Source organism: Sus scrofa, chromosome 2 (genome assembly GCF_000003025.6).
Source record: "Sus scrofa isolate TJ Tabasco breed Duroc chromosome 2, Sscrofa11.1, whole genome shotgun sequence".
Lineage (NCBI taxonomy): Eukaryota > Metazoa > Chordata > Mammalia > Artiodactyla > Suidae > Sus > Sus scrofa.
In genome coordinates this window covers 16,603,782-16,619,371 of record NC_010444.4, presented here as the reverse complement: position 1 = coordinate 16,619,371, position 15,590 = coordinate 16,603,782, and the positions used below count along the sequence as shown (strand labels likewise).

The window sequence follows — 15,590 nt, the reverse complement described above, 5'->3', positions numbered from 1 at the left end:
CAGTACTTAACCTATTTTGGAGAATTCCCTCAGCAGCTATGGGCTTGCTAAGGAAAAAAGCAGGAGGGGGGAGGAAGAAGAAAAAGAAACAAAGAGTCCCTTACTTCCTCCTCTTCTCTTGAGATTGATTTTAAAGGACAGTTGAGCCTGTAGATTAGACTCTTGTCAGCTGATGTGCTAAGATTTGGGAGCAGGCAAGCTGTGATACCAAGGGGCCCTCTTTGATGACTCCCAGGATCATGGGAAAAGTTTAACAGGTAGTTGATGTGTTTTCTCCATAACCAGTGTTTAAAACAAAGGTGTTCTGAGACATTGTGTACCCGTCTCTCTTTAACAAGTCTGGCAGTCGTCCTCTAGTTTGTTTGCATTGTTCTGGAGGTGTTTGCTTGTGGCCTTGTTGCACTGAGGGGCAGAGTTATTCCCAGGATACGCTGGCTCCCCATTCTTTCCTCTCCAAGGTGTGTGCCCTGCTAGGAGAGTGAGTGCTTCTAGCAGTGGGTCTATTAAATGCCCCCCTCCTGCCCCATTTATATGGAGGGAACAGCTAAAGATAGTTCTGTGGAGAGCCTGCCCACACAGTTTTCAGTCTGCTCTATTACTCGGCCCTTGCTCCAGTTTCTCTAGATAGGAGGTTGGGCTGACAAACATCCTCAAATGACCAGCCATCCCTAGTGTGGACTTAGCTTGGACTAAGCCTCAGACTTTGCCCCTCTCCTGATGGCAGTGTGCCAGTCAGAGCAGAGTAATTAGACTCCAGACTACTTGTTTGTTACATTGTCAAGGAGTTTCTTCTTTTATGGGATTTGAGGAATGTGGCATAAAATTGCCTGTTCCTTTGCAGTAGTGGAGATTAAAAATCAACAACAGGTGGTCCCATTGTGGCTCGGTGGTTAAGGATCCCTGGCTTCGCTCAGTGGGTTGAGGATCCAGCATTGCCGTCAGCTGTGGTGTAGGTCACAGATGCGGCTCGGATCTGGCATTGCTGTGGCTATGGCTTAGGCTGGCAGTTACAGCTCCTATTTGACCCCTAGCCTGGGAACCTCCAAATGCCGCAAGCGTGGCCCTAAAAAGACAAAAAAAAAAAAACCAACAACAAAACCTCTGTTGCTTATTAAACTCAGATTCTCTAGAAACTAGGTATTTAGAGATTTTTGTGGGTCACCCTTTTGTAATTGTGCTGTTGAGTGAGTAAAAGAAAAAGAATGTGGCAGCTCAGATGCCTATATCAAATCCTGAAGTCAGAGGCTGTGTAGGAATGCAGATGTTAATTGAGCGTTTAATGAGCACCTAATATCTGCCAGGCACTACTCTAGGGGCTGCTAGGAGCACAGCAGGGAACAAGCAGATGTGTCCAGAGCTCCTGGAGCTTACATTTTCATGTAGGAAGACAAGCAAACAGCTATAACTTGGTAGAACTAAGTGCTGTGAAATAAATAAAATCGGGGACAGACTGTAGCAATGGGTGTCAACCTTGCCACGCGTGAGAATCATTTAAGTATCTTTAAAAGATGGCTGGGCCCACTTCTCTCCCAATTCTGATTTCATTGACTTGGGTACTAGGGTCTTTAAAGCTGTCATGTGCAGCAAAGCCAGAGAAGTGGACCACAGAGTCCGGCAACTTGGGATATGTGTTGCAGTGCATTGGCAGGAAGTCTGATTGGTTTTGGTATCAGAAGAAAGAGGTGAAATAACACAAAGCAGATTGAATACAATAAATGCTCCTGGGCCTGGGCACAGACACACACCTACCACCGCCTCTATACTCTTTGCTCTCAGAATCAGAGTGAGGGCATACCTGCAGACTGTTTATTTTTAGAGCTGCACCCTAGGCATATGGAGGTTCCCAGACTAGGGGTCGAATTGGAGCTGTTGCTACCAGCCTACGCCACAGCCACAGCAACGCCAGATCCTTAACCCACTGATCGAGGCCGGGGATCAAACCCACAACCTCATGATTCCTAGTTGTATTCATTTCTGCTGCACCACGATGGGAGCTCCTCCAGATTTGCAGACTGTTTAATGCACTCGGTTGGGGGTTGGTAGGAGTGATGGAGCCAGCTCTACCTCTGGGTTAACTACGATATGTGCAGTCTTCCTGTTTCTGGATCTGGAAGTGATCTAGGAGAATTGTGCTGCAGCGTAACGTCCTAGCTCTGCAAATACTTCAGTTGCTGCCTCTGAGAAGCCTCCCTCAGAAGAGTGGGCCCTGGGCCATCTGGAAGGGTGGGGGGAATCAGAATCTGTATCTCTGTTATCCTCCTCATTTCCTGTACTGACTCCCACACAGCGTTTTTCAGCAGATGAATCAGATTAAAATAACCATGAATGGCACTTTCTAAGAGTAAAAGTGGACAGAGAAAGGCGACCAAGAATATGTATGTGTATTAGCATAGGAGAAGGGCTAGCATACTCCTTGCGTTGGTGGTAGTGGGAACTTTATAAGCTAATCGTAGTGATAGGAACCTCAGGACTTTTTTTGGTCAAGTGCTAGTTAGCTAATCCCTTTGCCATTTTCCCCAGCTCTACCCTCCCAAAATTTACTGCATCTGAAAGGAAGTATTGCAGTGAGAACAAAAAAATGGAAAAGAGGGGAGGGGGTTTCGAGCTACTTCTAGATTTAAAAAGGGCTACCCAAAATAATCCCTTGCAGTTTTTCATTACCTTTCTCTCCCTGCTGCAACCTAGATATTGTCGGCAACGATTCACTTCGCCCTTTTCTCCCTAGCTCTGGGCTGCACCCGTGTTCAGGAGCTTCTGGGACAGAGGGAGTTGGTAGAAAGAACGTATCAGCCCAGATCTCTCAGGATTAATAAGTAAGGTGACCTGGGGACTCCCCATGACGCCTGGTGAGAAGAAGTGTGTCTCTCCTCCCAGCGCTGGGAGCTAAACACTGTTGGGCTGTTCTTGCTGAAACTCGGTCACCACGAAGCGGGTTGAGAGCTATGGTCTTCTGGCAGGGAGGTTTAAGTGAGCTGTTCACACGGCCGCCCGAGTGAGTCACTGTATTGTTCTGCTGCTGAGAGAAGGTTTCCGTTTTCAAAAGGGACAAAAACTTGCCTCTTCATCTTTCTCCATGAAATTAGAAAAGATTAAATATATTTTTATCCAAGTGATACTTAAGGATCATTCCCTGCTATGGAGTATGGGTTTGGGTTATCCTTTTAAAGGGGCTTAAGCTCCTTAATTACTTAGAAGAAATTAATTTCTATTAATATCCTATGTAGCCAGTCTGGCCGGCCAATGATATCATCATTACGGTTAAATAACCTTGGCTTGAAGCAGAGAAACTTGGTCAAGGGCAATCTAGACCCCAAAAAAAGAGTTCATTTTTCCTCCTCCTCTTAATAACAGATAAACAAAACATTTCTCAACACAATCTGCCATCTCTAGAGAAGCTCTCCCCTAGAGATCTGTCTGTGCTATTTTAAAGGGCTAGCTCCTTGGAGTCCCTGAATTACAGAGTCCTTTCAGTATTTTTGGAAATCTCAATTTGGTTTCCTCCTGTCCTGTCTGCTTCTGGCTCCGGAGCACTTACGTAATGCAGCTCAGCTGCACATGTTGTCTAATCCAGAGGGTGAGCTTTAGCTGCTCACACAGGACCGTGTGCTCTGAATTTTGGCCATGTGAGCTCTGCTCCAAGCTGCCAAGGATGAGCTGCCTGCCCAAACACTGCTACCTCCAATGCCCAGGCCAGTTTTCTCTTGAGTTCCCCCTCATTGAATAGAGAGAAACTGGCCATGTGAAGGGGAGGGCTCTAGGGGAGCACAAAGGCCCAAGGTTTTCTCTGGTGAAAGAATGCACCCACTGGCCCCACTGAGCTTTTGCCCAGTAGCAGCGCTGCTCTGCTGCTCTGTGTTCCTTGCTGCTCCGTGTTCCTTCAGTGTTTTACAAAGCATCCCTTGGCAGGCCTCACAGGTAGTGCCCTAGCAGTGGCTGCCCTTTTGCTAACTGGCTGGGACTCCTGGGGGCCATCCTGAGGCCTCTCTTCCTGGAGAAGCCCTGCAGGCTTGACTCAGGAGGGAAGCTGGAAGTTAACAGAGCATTCATTGCTAGAGGGCTAAAGAGGAGGCAGAAATCAGGATCTCAGAAGAAGTTTAGAAAAAACAAATTAGGAGTTCCCGTGGTGGCGCAGTGGTTAACGAATCCGACTAGGAACCATGAGGTTGCGGGTTTGATCCCTGCCCTTGCTCAGTGGGTTAACGATCCTGCGTTGCCGTGAGCTGTGGTGTAGGTTGCAGACGTGGCTCGGATCCCACATTGCTGTGGCTCTGGCGTAGGCTGGTGGCTACGGCTCCGATTAGACCCCTAGCCTGGGAACCTCCATATGCCGCAGGGTGGCCCAAGAAAAGGCAAAAAGACAAAAAAAAAAAAAAAAAAAAAAAAAAGAAAAAACAAATTAGAAGCAAAGAAAGGCAACTTGCCAATAGAAGCTAGAAGCACAGTTCACTTTTCTGAGACAGTGTTTCCGAAACTTTAATATGCAAAGGAATCATCAGAGGGTCTTGCTAGAATGCAGGTCTGATTCTGGAGATCTGGTATGGAGCCTGAGCTGCTGCATTTCAGAGCCAGCTTCTGGGTGATCCACAGCTGTTGATCCCCAGAGGAGCAAGGATTTGGTAGCGAAAGTGTTGGCCCTTGAGTTGGGCTGTGGTGCTCCCTGGTGGCTGAGTCCCCAGCTGCACAGCCTCAGTGCTCAGGGGGTGTCCTGGTCAAGAGGTGGTGGAGCCTAGGGGTTAAGAATTCAAATGCCAAGCCACACTACCCGGGTTTGAATTCTGGCCACTTGTTTGGTGTGTGATGTTGGGCAAATTACTTTATCTCTCTGTGCCTCAGTTTCCTTATCTGTAATATGGGACTAATGATAGTAGGTACTTCATAAGGCTCTTTGAGAAATAAGTGTACCTAGAACAGGTAGAATAAATAGTCCCTGGTTCATTTAAGTGCTCACTAAATGTTAGTTGTTGCTGTTATTATCATTATTATCGCTTGGTTGCTAGGTTCAGAGTAGTACCTTCTGCCCCGTGCCTCGGCTCTAGATGTGTCTTATCAAAGAAGTAGAGTTCTCCTGGGATTAACAGCACTTCGAGACGCTGCAAGGAATCTCTTGTTGTAGTAAATGAAGTCCAGAAATAAAGTCCACAGAAAGCACCTGGAAGCTAGCTATCATGTGCATGCCAGCCCTGTTTGTAGCTTCAAATCAAAGTCCTGTGCAGCGTGGTGGGCTTTGAAGGATGAGGCCCCCAAAGAGCATGGCAGGGACATTCCTGGGAGCTGCAGGTGGAGGACCATCTGTCCTGGGGTTGCGGAATCTAAGTCATCAGTTATCCCTAGGCATTCTGCTTGGCAGGGCCCAGGTTTCAGGTGGCATGGAGTCTGTTTACATGGGTCTCTCTTACTTTCCTCCTGAGAGGAGGGCAGCACAGGTGCAAGTGCGTCACTCTGTCTCAGCTTTCCTTTTCTGAGGGTGTCAGTGCTTCAAAAAATGTGCAGGGGCGGAGCTCTGGTTTTGCAGGAAGCAACATTCAGCCCTTCAGTCTCGCGTCGCACGCCCTTGGAGAGTCTGCCTGCTCGTTAGCCAGCAAGATGCTTTGGGCTGGGTCCAGGACTCAGCTCAGGTTGGAATGTGGGTCTGTGGCATTCACCGCCCGGGAGTGTTGTGTTGTAGACGTCAGAGGCAGCAGCGGGGGCTGGCTCTAGTTGGCAGCCTGGGAACAGTCGCTGCTTTTGCAAGGCTCCCATAGTCAAGGGAACGTGATGTGCTGCAGAGGAGCCACCCGGTTTCATTGTGCTCAAAATAAAACCTGGTGATTCCCACTGCTGACAGGGCTGGGTGGGAGGCCACAGGGTAGGTAGCAGGAGGTGTCAGTGAGCCAGGCCAGGGCTTCGTTCCTCAGGAAGGAGAGCAGAATGTTAGTGGATTACCTGGAGTCAGGTTTGTGTTTGTCAGAGAGAGGCATGCCAAACCCATGAGGTTCTGCAAGCCTCTCAGCCCTTGGAGTGGCGTTCGATGGGCCACAGAGAAGAAAACGTGGTCTGACCCACCCAGGTTCCCTGTCCCAGCTTTGTCACTTAATAACTATGACCTTAGGCAAATTAATTATCCTCTATGTATCTCGTTTCCTCATCTGTAAAACGAGGATAGTATTTCCTTTCAAAATGTGTTGAGACAATTAAAAAGAAAACACACTTAAAAGCATAACAGGGGACAAAAAAAAAAAAACCAAAAAAACAAACGTAACAGGGGAGTTCCCATTGTGGCATAGAGGAAATGAATCTGACTAGTAACAATGACGTTGTGGGTTTGATCCCTGGCCTCGCTCAGTGGGTTAAGGATCCGGCGTTGCCTGAGCTGTGCTGTAGGTCACAGGTGTGGCTCAGATCCCACGTTGCTGTGGCCGTGGCATAGGCCAGCAGCTGTAGCCTGGGAACCTCGGTATGCTGCAGGTGAGGCCGTAAAAAGCAAACAAAAAGCCTAACAGGTATATCATAACACTGAAAATATTAGTTGCCTCTGGGGAGGGGGATTAAATTCCTGGGGGAGGCAGGAAGAGGAGACTTTTTACTGTGTACCCTTCTAGAAGTTTGAACCACATGAATAGTTCATCTGGTTAAAGTGTTAATTTCATTTAAAGATAAAACACATATCGTAAAATCTATGAATGGAATTTCTCAGAAAGGTAATTGTGTCTTGCTTAACAGGTAATAAATTTTTGTGGCTCTATAAAGTAAACACTGAAGGCTCTCGGGAATGTAATTTCCTTCCCTTTCCCGTGGTGATCCAGCTCTCAGGCTAGGTCTCTTGAGTTTCTGGAGTCCCCTCCCCCATCTCAAAACCAATGCCCCCAGTTGGTTTGGCCTGGGAGGACATCCTGTAGAGAAGTACCTTCTATGGCCTTCTCCCTCTGGGGATGAGGACCTGGTGGCCAGGGGCCTGGAGAATGAGCTACCCCCCAAATGAAACCCCTAGAACTGGGAATTCAGCCCTGGCCGCGGGACAGTGGCAGTAGACATCTGTGCAGCCCAAAGCATGAGTGCTGACAGTCGGAGTCTGTTGGGCCAGGGGAGGTAGGAATTGCAGTCTTATTCCTCTGCTAATAGGACTGCAGGCTCCCGTATCACAGTCCTGCACTTGTGTTTCAGACGCCTTTCCCATCTCTTCTCCCTTTTGAGTCTCTCAAAACCACCTAGTGATAGTCGGGTATCTACACCCAGGGCCTGAGGAGGCGTGGGAATAAGTGACTTGTCTCTGATCACAGAGCAACAATAAGAGTAGGAGCAGCTCACACTGGTCTCAGATTTTCTTTTTTTTTTTTTTTTTTTTTTTTTTTTTTTTTTGCTATTTCTTGGGCCGCTCCCACGGCATATGGAGGTTCCCAGGCTAGGGGTCTAATCGGAGCTGTAGCCACAGGCCTACGCCAGAGCCACAGCAACGCAGGATCTGAGCCACGTCTGCAACCTACACCACAGCTCACGGCAACACCAGATCGTTAACCCACTGAGCAAGGGCAGGGACCGAACCCGCGACCTCATGGTTCCTAGTCGGATTCGTTAACCACTGCGCCATGACGGGAACTCCTGGTCTCAGATTTTCTTATATGCCAGGCTCTATACTACGTGTTCTTCATGCATTATTTGGCTTGCTTTCTTTTTTGCCTTTTTAGCCACACCCCTGGCATATGGAAGTTCCTGGGCCAGGGATCGGATCCGAGCCACAGCTGCAACCTATGCCACAGCTGAGGCAATGCCTGATCCTTAACCTACTGTGTCACAGCAGGAACTCCTATTTGGCTTTCTTTTCTTAACAGTTCTATGAAATAGATACATCAATTCCATATCGCACATCAGGGGGAAAAAAGCTAAGGAGGTTAAGTGCCTAAAGTCACGCCGCTAGTAAGTGGCAAAGGCAGGATTTCAATGAGGTAGCACCGCTCCCCTACTATGTCAGCCCTGGCCCAGGACCTAGTAGAACGATGCTCCTTGTTTGGCGCAAACGATGTGCCGCCAGCTTCTCCCTGTTTTGTTAGGGAAGAGTGACTCTTTGTTCTGTTACCACCAACAAGGCCTATGTGGGTTCTGCAGGTTCCTACTTCAGTCTCTGGAAGATTTGGACACCAGTTTAAGGAAACTGAACTCCCGCCTTTTTGTAGTCCGGGGCCAGCCGGCTGACGTGTTCCCAAGGCTATTCAAGGTAAGTGTGCAGCGTCCAAGAGTGGACGGCGAGAGTCTGCTCCTAGGGTTTCCCCACAGGCTGAAGGAGACAGTTCGCCGACTGAGGCAATGGAAACGCCTGGGGCTGGTCTGACCACGGCTGCTCGGGACGCCGGGAGCAGGGGCAGCTGCTTGGCTGCCAGCAGAATGGAAACTGTGAAGGAAAAACTCTGAAACCCAGCTCCGTCCAGACATGGGATGTGGCAAGTTATTCCACCCTGGATGTCTCTGGCTTCCTTAGATATTTTCTTGGATCAAGCCAGCAGGATTTATCAGGGCCCGTCCGTGGCCAGGAGTTCGAGGGCGAGGTTTCCTGTTGAGCGAGGGGCGCTTCGGTCTTGCTTCGCCCTGTTTATGGTGGGGGTGGGGACGTCGGCCTCTCTGAGGAACTTCCCTGCTTCCTCTGGGGTCAGTGATAGGGAGGATCTTCATCGGGGTACCACATGGGCCTCCGTTTGCTGTATCAGGTAGCCAGCCCACTTCTCCCTCAGCCCCTCTGTAAAGCACATTTTTTTAAGGCCCAAGCAGAGACAAAAGGGCTCCTGGACGGAGAGCTCTCCCCCATCCTCAGCAGCGCTCGGTGGTGGTTATGCCCCTCACCATCCCGGCTTCCTTGCCCGCTCTTCCTGGGGCAGAAGACAAGAAAGGCTGACCGTCAGAGCAAGGAGCTTAGTAAACACGTCCTCATTCACTTCACGCCCCACACATGCGCACACGCGCAAATCACACAGTGCTGGTAACAGCCGCATTCATTGAGGGCCGACTGTGAGTCAAGCACTGTTCCAGGTACATGCTTTAGGTACATTAATTCACCTACTCCTCACAGCGGCCCTAAGAAGCGGGAGCTGCTGTCCCTGTTCTACAGATGAGGCGACAGTAGCTTGGCACGGTCGTGAAGGTCAGAAGGGTGGTCTAGGACTTGAGCGCAGGCTCTGGCTCCAGAGTTGTGGTCTTCACCACCATACCGTCAAACACATTCACCTCCCTTTTCCATCTGTATTGTCCCCCATCTCAGCACCTCAGAGGCCAACCCAGTGATAGTCCAGAGATACAGGTAGATGGTTCATTCGTTCTTGTTTATGAAGCTTCTACTGTGTACTAGGCCCCATGCCAGGCCCTAGGGTCATGAAAAGAGACAGCATGGCTTCTGCCCCGAGGGTTCACACTGTGATGGAGGAAACAGGCAAGTGATGGGTAGCTTCACTGCCGTATGGTAATTGCTGTGGTGGAAAATGGGCAGGGTACAGGGGAATCATGTTGAAAGAGAAGGTCAAGGAAGGCTTCTTGGAGGAGGTGTCGTCTAGTATATTATTATTCACAGGGTTGAAAGTCTTTAACCCTGTGATCTCTATGACTGCTAAGCATGATAATTGACTCACAGTAAGTTTCTGTTTAGTACTGTCCCTGGATGAAGGATAACCATCCTCGCCCAGGACGCACACCCAGCAGGACCGAGTCAGGACCACGCTGGCCTGGGCATGGCAGGACATTTGCCCTGGGTGCTCAGCGTTTTAAGGGACCATGACAGGGACTTTGGCTGGAATGTGGTTTCCTTGTTGGTTGCATGCCGTAGGGCTTTCTACGGGCTACCTCTACAACCTTTCATTGGGCCAGCTTTCTCTCAGTTTTGCTAGTTAATCTAAAATTTTCTACTAGACATGACTAAAGACTTGGAAAAGAATTCCCTGCTTCTTAAACATGTGGCCCCTCTGGTCTAATTTCTCTGACCTCTGGGCTAAGGGCTGCTCCTCCTTCCCCAGCTCCCTGAGAGCTGCAGCCTTTTAGCTCTGTTTGCTCCTGGCCTCAAGAGTGTTGCTGTGGAAACCATTAGGACACTTCACATAGCACATGTCTGCCAAGAAAACTAGGCCAGAAGTTAGCAGAGCCCTGAGGAGCTGTGGAAAAGGCTTGCTGAGCAGACGGGAGGTGGCAGTCCTGTCTCCTGCCGTCTCCACCAGTGAGTCAGTGCCTCTTTCTGGGCCTGGGGGCTCCCCTGGGAGCATTACATTTCTAGCCTCCTGCTGCAGTCCTCAACCTCAAGGACATAGCAAGTGCACAGAGCTGCCCGCCTCTCTCCACTGTTGCAGGCTGTCGGCCTCACCTCAAAGGCCTGCCCTTCTCCAACATCGTGGACCTTAGATTGTTTGCTCTCCAGTTCAAATCACTTGTTCTGCAGCCCATTCCGACAGGTCTCTAGACTTGGCTCTGTTCCCTCCTGAGAAGGAGCTGAGGGCCCCCTTCCTTCTCTCCAAAGTCTTGAGCATAACAGATTCTCTCTCCACAGGAATGGGGGGTGACCCGCTTGACCTTTGAATATGACTCTGAACCCTTTGGGAAAGAACGGGACGCAGCCATCATGAAGATGGCCAAGGAGGCGGGCGTGGAGGTGGTGACTGAGAACTCGCATACTCTCTATGACCTGGACAAGTAAGAGAGGGGTCCCAGGGTCAGGCTGCCAGTGATGGGAGCTGATGATTTGGGTTTCTGTTGGGCAGAACTCAGGAAGGTTCGGCAGTAGGGCCCCCTGGCACATGGGATTTTCTAGCAGCTAGATGAGAATAGGGCAGAGTTGGGGCCTGCAGAACAGTTCAGAGAGCTTACGTGATTTGGGTGCAGAGATGCTTATTAGGCCCAAGGGATGGACGCGTGAGGCTCCCCACTCCGGATCTTCATAGATCTGCTTCTAATACGCTCCAGTCTCATCCACTCCACTTACGTGTCCGTCCTGCTGCCCTCTGACCTCAATGGGCTCTGTCTGTCGCCCCTCCCATCAGCTCTCTGTTCTCCTAGGCCCAGTTTCTGTTCCTGAGATGCCTTCCCTGGGCTCCGGGCTATCTGGGTTTCCAGGCCATGCACTTAGATGCTGCTCAGGAGGCTGTGGATCCCTGTCGGGAGCTGCTAACTACACAGAATAGCCTCCTCCCCCTGGGAGAGGCCTCTGTGCTTTCAGAGAGGCCAGGAGGAAACCCCCTCCTCCCCTTCCCCCTCAGAGCTGTCACCCTCCTGCTGCTGCGGCTGCGGCTGCCTCTGCCGCAGCCAAGCCACCACTGCTCCCTCTCCCACCCCCCGAACCCAGTGTTGGCTGCCAAGAGGCCAGGTCACACAGCTCTGCACGTGAGCTGGGCTCTGGGGAGGCACTGGGTGTGGAGCTCCACCTCCTGCCACGTGCAGAAGCGGGGAGGTACCGCAGGGCAGCAGCCAGCCTTACTTACATCACTGCTAAATGAGAGGAGGAGAGAGGAACTGAGAAATGAACTCTCCTGGCAAGCCAGGTCTTGCATAAGCTGCTTCTTGGCCAACAAGAGCCCTGGGAGTCTGGCTCTAGCCCACCCCAATTCATCCTTGTAAAAACAGCCTCAGTTCTCCTCTTCAGTCTCCTGTATCTTTTCTTCTCACCTGAGTACAGCTGTTTCCCTTGCTCATGAAAAAATACTTGGTAAACTGCAACCGCCCCCCCTTAAGTTTTAGATCTTGCTGTTAACTCCAGCCCTGGCCTCTGATGAGGGAGGATGGTCTGTTCTCCACCTCTCTGTTCTAGTGGATGGGCCCCCAAGGGAATGATTCTCTACCCACGGAACACATGTGCGGCTCTTACCGAAGAACTTCCTTGAGGCTTAGGTTGTGGTGGAGAGGAGGGTCCATGGGGAGTCCCATGGCCTGGGCCCACAGTGGGGACCTTCTGGGATTAGAGAGATACGGTCAGTCTCTGTCTTTAGGCAGCTCCACATCGGCACCAGGGAACCTGGAACTGAGCCCCAGCTTTGGCCCTGACTTGCTCCATTACCCGAGGTACCTGCTCCAGCCGTCTGGGCTTCATTTTCCCTCTCAGTAAAATGGAGATATAGCCTCCTTCCCCCTGTCCTTTCACTTAGGGGTGGGACCCGTGAGCGGGTGAGGAGAGCCACCCTCAAGCCTTTGAAGTCTGGGCTTTTTTTCTGGGCCGACAGGCCCCTGAAATGAAGGGCCTCGTGAGTGACATTAGGTGTGCTTTGGGATTCCAGGATCATTGAGCTGAATGGGCAGAAGCCACCCCTTACCTACAAGCGCTTTCAGGCCCTCATCAGCCGCATGGAGCTGCCCAAGAAGCCCGTGGGCTCCGTGACCAGCCAGCAGATGGAGAGCTGCAGGGCCGAGATCCAGGAGAACCACGATGAAACCTACGGCGTGCCCTCCCTGGAGGAGCTGGGTGCGTACTTCCTGCCCCGAGCCACTCACACTGGCACCTTCTTTTTTGTAAAAGAACTTACTGGTTTTTTCTTTTTTGTCAAAGTAACGCATGTTAATTATAGACGCTTTAGAAAATTCAGAGAAATGAGAATGGAAAAGACTCTCACTCTTACCCACCACCCAGAGAAAACCACTATTAATTTTGCAGTATGTCCTTCTAGACTTTTTCTGTTCATATCCGTATATGTAATCTTCTGTTTCTAGTTCATACCTCTGTTTTCATACTTGCCCTCCTTAGACGATATAGGCACAGCCTGGGGCCGGCCTCAGTGGGCTGCTCAACATGAACACAGCTAGCTAGCATTGCCTCTCTTGAAAGGGGGCCTGTCAGCCTTTCAGTTACTGACTACTGCACCCTCTCCCCTTCCCTTTCATCTTCCCACCATCCTTTTTTTTTTTTTTTTTTTTTTTTTATCTGAACAAAGTTAGCCTTCCTCACCTCAGAACCACAGCTGTAGCCAGCTGTCTTGAAATAGCCAGCATTCTAGAATTGTCTCACCTGCCTGGCTGGGATAGGCGAGGCGAGGGAAAGGAGAGAAAAGGTCACGGTGAGGTGAGAACCATGAAAACACGGAAACATCAGGGATCATCTCAGCCCCGGCAGCACCACCCACACCGGGGTTCAGTTCCCACTGGTGGCCTGACCCCCGGTCCTGTGACCTGCTCCTCCTCGTGTAGGGTTCCCCACTGAAGGACTCGGCCCGGCTGTTTGGCAAGGAGGAGAGACAGAAGCTCTGGCCCGCCTGGATAAGCACCTGGAACGGAAGGTATGGCCCCTTTTCTGAGACGCAGAACTTCAGATGCGGACACCATGCAGTAGGGGCGATGGAGCCAGGTTCATGTCCCTTAGTGACTCTTTGCTCAAGCTGGTTAGAAAATGAAAAATCTTCCTTATGGCAGTAATGCCAGCAGTAATAGTAGCTACCATTTAGTGAGCGTGGTCACTGGGCTGAGCAGTTCCGGGTTAAGCACCTGCTTGTACTGTTTCCTTTCACCTCGCCAACAGCCCTACAGGTAGGTATTAAGCTCTAAAACGTATGCTAGATTGCTCTTCTTTCATCTGTGTGTCCCTTTTCAAGAGAATATCTGGTCAGTAAAGTCCATCAGGTTGATTATTTTGTGTTTATGTGTCCCCCACCATTTGTTGGGTCTCCATTTGCGTAGCACAGGGAATGGATGGCCCACCTCCCAGTGAAGTGGGAATTGGTAAGAGGAAAGAAAGAAGCCAAGGCCCCAGAGGTAGTCCTCACTGTGTCGAATGCCTCCACTGCCCCAGGGCTGGAGGAGCAGAGAACAGTCAGCTCCTACTTCCTGCCCCCTGCAGCTAGTTTATAGGCTGGGTCCCTAAAATTACAACTTGTTCTAGTCCCACTCAGGTGGCTGGGTGTTTGGCCCAGCAGCCAGGTGATAACAATGGAAGGAGACCAGGACAGCCTGCTTAGGAAGACTGCTTCCTCTCCCTGGAGGTGCCTCGGCAGCAGTGAAGGCACACCATGGGCCTTGCTGTCCCCATCTGCACGGTACCATCGAACAGGGCCGAAAGCAAGCCTCAGTGATTTGGAAGGATGAGAACTGATGTCCAAGGGCCATGAGGGAACCAGCTGTCTTTGTCCACATCAGCTTTAGCCAGATAGCCCTGCAGTCGGTTTGGATACAGAGGCTGAGCCAAGGGGGCAGAAGGGTGGAGATGACAAATGGGATGACAGGAGTAGAATGAGACTTAACAGCATAGAGCTGGAGTTCCCATTGTGGTGCAGCAGAAACAAAGCCGACTGTATCCATGAGGACGCAGATTCAATCCCTGGCCTCGAACAGTGGGTTAAGGATCCGGCATTGCCATGAGCTGTGGTATAGGTTGCAGATGTGGCTCGGATCTGGCGTGGCTTTGGCTGTGGCGCAGGCCAGCAGCTGCCACTCCAATTCGACCCCTAGCCTGGGAACCTCCATGTGCTGCAGGGAGTGGCCCTAAAAGGAAAAAAAAAAAAGTATGGCGCTAACCTGTGACCTGGGGATTATTATACCCTTAAAAGCATTTCATAGAGGAATGCCCCTAGATCACCAAGTCAGAGACTGCTTTTCCACACACCCCTGGAAGGCCTCTCCTGTCAGGGCCTTTCAGACTCCGTGGGGGCCCAAGGGAATACGGTATCTCCACATCTGGGAGAACAGAAGGTACCTGATGGGCAGGAGTGTAACCTGATTTCAGCAGGTTTAACTTCTTCAGTTCTCCAGATCTGAGGTGAGCATGGAGTCTTTTACCGGGATGGTCTACCTACGAAAAAGACTGCCCAACAAGACAGGCCTGGAGTCTGTCCTCAGAATCGTAGCCTATGGGAGATGATAGACATGAAACCAGGCATTGCAGTATGCAGAGGGTTAGGAAGGAGCAGGAAGGAGTGGTCCAGAGGGTTATGGGAGCAAAAGAGCAAGAGGATTCTGTGAGTCAGTTCTTGTTTGCAAGTTGGCTTTTGGAAAAGGAAGTCTTTTTACTTGCATAACCAAGAGTCCAAGATGTAGCCTTCAGGAACAGCTAGATGCTGGTGTCCAAACCGTGCTGCTTGCAATACGTTGTCATCTCAGCTCTGCCTTCCTCGGTGTTCGCTCATGCTCAGGCAGGCTTTCCCTGAGCACTGGCGAGGCTCACCAGCAGCTTATTTCCAGTGTGCTTAATGCCACCAGACAAAGTTGTGTGCCTTTTTTCCAAAAGCTTCAGAAAAAGTCCCAAGGAGTTTTCATTGGTCTGGCTTGGGTCATGTGACTGTCCCAGACTCAGTCACCGTGGCCAGGGAAAGGGGATCCTTTGGCCAGACTTGCATCTGGGAGTGAAATCACTCTCAGAGTCAGAGGTGGGCTTAGCTCCACTTTACGCATTTGAGCTGAGATTAGGGAAGAGCTGGGTCACCATAAGAAAATAAGATGGAACTAGAGACTCTCATACTGAGTGAAGTAAGTCAGAAAGAGAAAGACAAATACCATATGATATCGCTTATATCCAGAATCTAATATAGGGCACAAATGAACCTTTCCACAGAAAAGGAAATCATGGACTTGGAGAATAGACTTGTGGTTGCCGAGGGGGAGAGGGAGGGAGTAGGGTGAATTGGGAGCTTGGGGTTAATGGATGCAGACTATTGCCTTTGGAATGGATTAGCACT

General features: G+C 50.4%; 1 protein-coding gene across 4 annotated transcripts in view; it reads left to right on the top strand.

The window, feature by feature from the left end:
• CRY2 (cryptochrome circadian clock 2) overlaps positions 1 to 15,590 on the top strand; it is a 33,280-nt gene that overhangs the window by 1,009 nt on the left and 16,681 nt on the right. For 2 of the 4 annotated variants that reach the window (XR_002341486.1, XM_021083144.1), the window contains exons 2-5: positions 8,080 to 8,188; positions 10,493 to 10,635; positions 12,210 to 12,394; positions 13,114 to 13,202. Coding sequence is in view for 2 of the 4 variants with exons in the window: in XM_021083144.1 (XP_020938803.1) it covers positions 8,080 to 8,188; positions 10,493 to 10,635; positions 12,210 to 12,394; positions 13,114 to 13,202 (526 nt within the window). In the remaining 2 variants the exon portion in view is untranslated. Of the gene's footprint in view, positions 1 to 8,079; positions 8,189 to 10,492; positions 11,998 to 12,209; positions 12,395 to 13,113; positions 13,203 to 15,590 lie in introns of all 4 variants that reach the window. The other 2 variants (XR_002341487.1, XM_021083145.1) reach the window with 2 other exon arrangements.